This window comes from Etheostoma spectabile, chromosome 9 (genome assembly GCF_008692095.1).
Source record: "Etheostoma spectabile isolate EspeVRDwgs_2016 chromosome 9, UIUC_Espe_1.0, whole genome shotgun sequence".
In the NCBI taxonomy this organism is placed as follows: Eukaryota; Metazoa; Chordata; class Actinopteri; order Perciformes; family Percidae; genus Etheostoma; species Etheostoma spectabile.
In genome coordinates this window covers 8622295-8623153 of record NC_045741.1, presented here as the reverse complement: position 1 = coordinate 8623153, position 859 = coordinate 8622295, and the positions used below count along the sequence as shown (strand labels likewise).

The window sequence follows — 859 nt, the reverse complement described above, 5'->3', positions numbered from 1 at the left end:
ATCTCCGAAATTCTTCTTTCAAGATACATGAATATGCTGCTTTAATCTCTGTGATTGTGGTTACACTCTCTCTCTCTCTTTGAGCTCCCAGAGGAGCAGCTTGATGTGACATCTGAGGAATACAAATACACACACTTTAAAACATCCACAAATTGAACTTAAAGATAAGTTACCCTGACCTCTCAGCAGCAGCGCTCTCCTCGTTGCTTTGCTTGTGATCAGCTGCTTGGGGATCAGGCTTCTGGAGTAAGAAGCTGATTTTATGTTTGATGACTTTGGCACTGTGGAGAGACAGTAAGTGAAATGCATTTCAGAAGATGTCCCTAATGTTTATATTATTAACATCGGCACAAGGACCTGATTGTATGACGTTCTGCATCATGTAAACAAGTGGTAAGCAACTGGTTCCTCTTCTTTTACATTGGACTGTCGTTTTTACAGCATTCACTGGTTTAAAAAAAAAGTTCAAAACTTAAACGATAAAGCTCCTAAAAGTCAGCATCTACACAATTTAAGATATTTTTTTTTTTAAAAGCTACATTTTATTTTATTTTATCCGGATTATAATAAACACTTCTTTCCACCTGAAACTAAATTGGTCTTACCTTTTCAGGCATGTCGCAGGAAGAGTTGCAAGTCCTTTACACATGGTGGAATGTCACGGATCCAAAGTCAGAGATGTTGTTGTAAATGATAACAGCACCGCCAGGGAGCCAACACAGCTTTCAGTGATAGACGGCAGGATACTCTTGTCTCCACCCCCAGCAGGGGTTTTATACCTCCACATAGTGCACACTGACACAAAACTGACCAATCACATCAGACAGACAGAAAGAAAGAAAGAGAGAGAGAGAGAGAG

General features: G+C 39.8%; 1 protein-coding gene across 1 annotated transcript in view; it reads right to left on the bottom strand.

Moving 5' to 3' along the window:
* rgs4 (regulator of G protein signaling 4) overlaps positions 1–840 on the bottom strand; it is a 6850-nt gene extending 6010 nt beyond the window's left edge. Inside the window, exons 1-2 of the mRNA XM_032525821.1 lie at positions 606–840; positions 180–281 (exon numbers count right to left, since the gene is read on the bottom strand). Coding sequence (XP_032381712.1) covers positions 180–281; positions 606–649 — 146 coding nt within the window. The 5' untranslated portion in view covers positions 650–840. The remainder of the gene's footprint in view (positions 1–179; positions 282–605) is intronic.
* Positions 841–859: the final 19 nt, after the last annotated feature.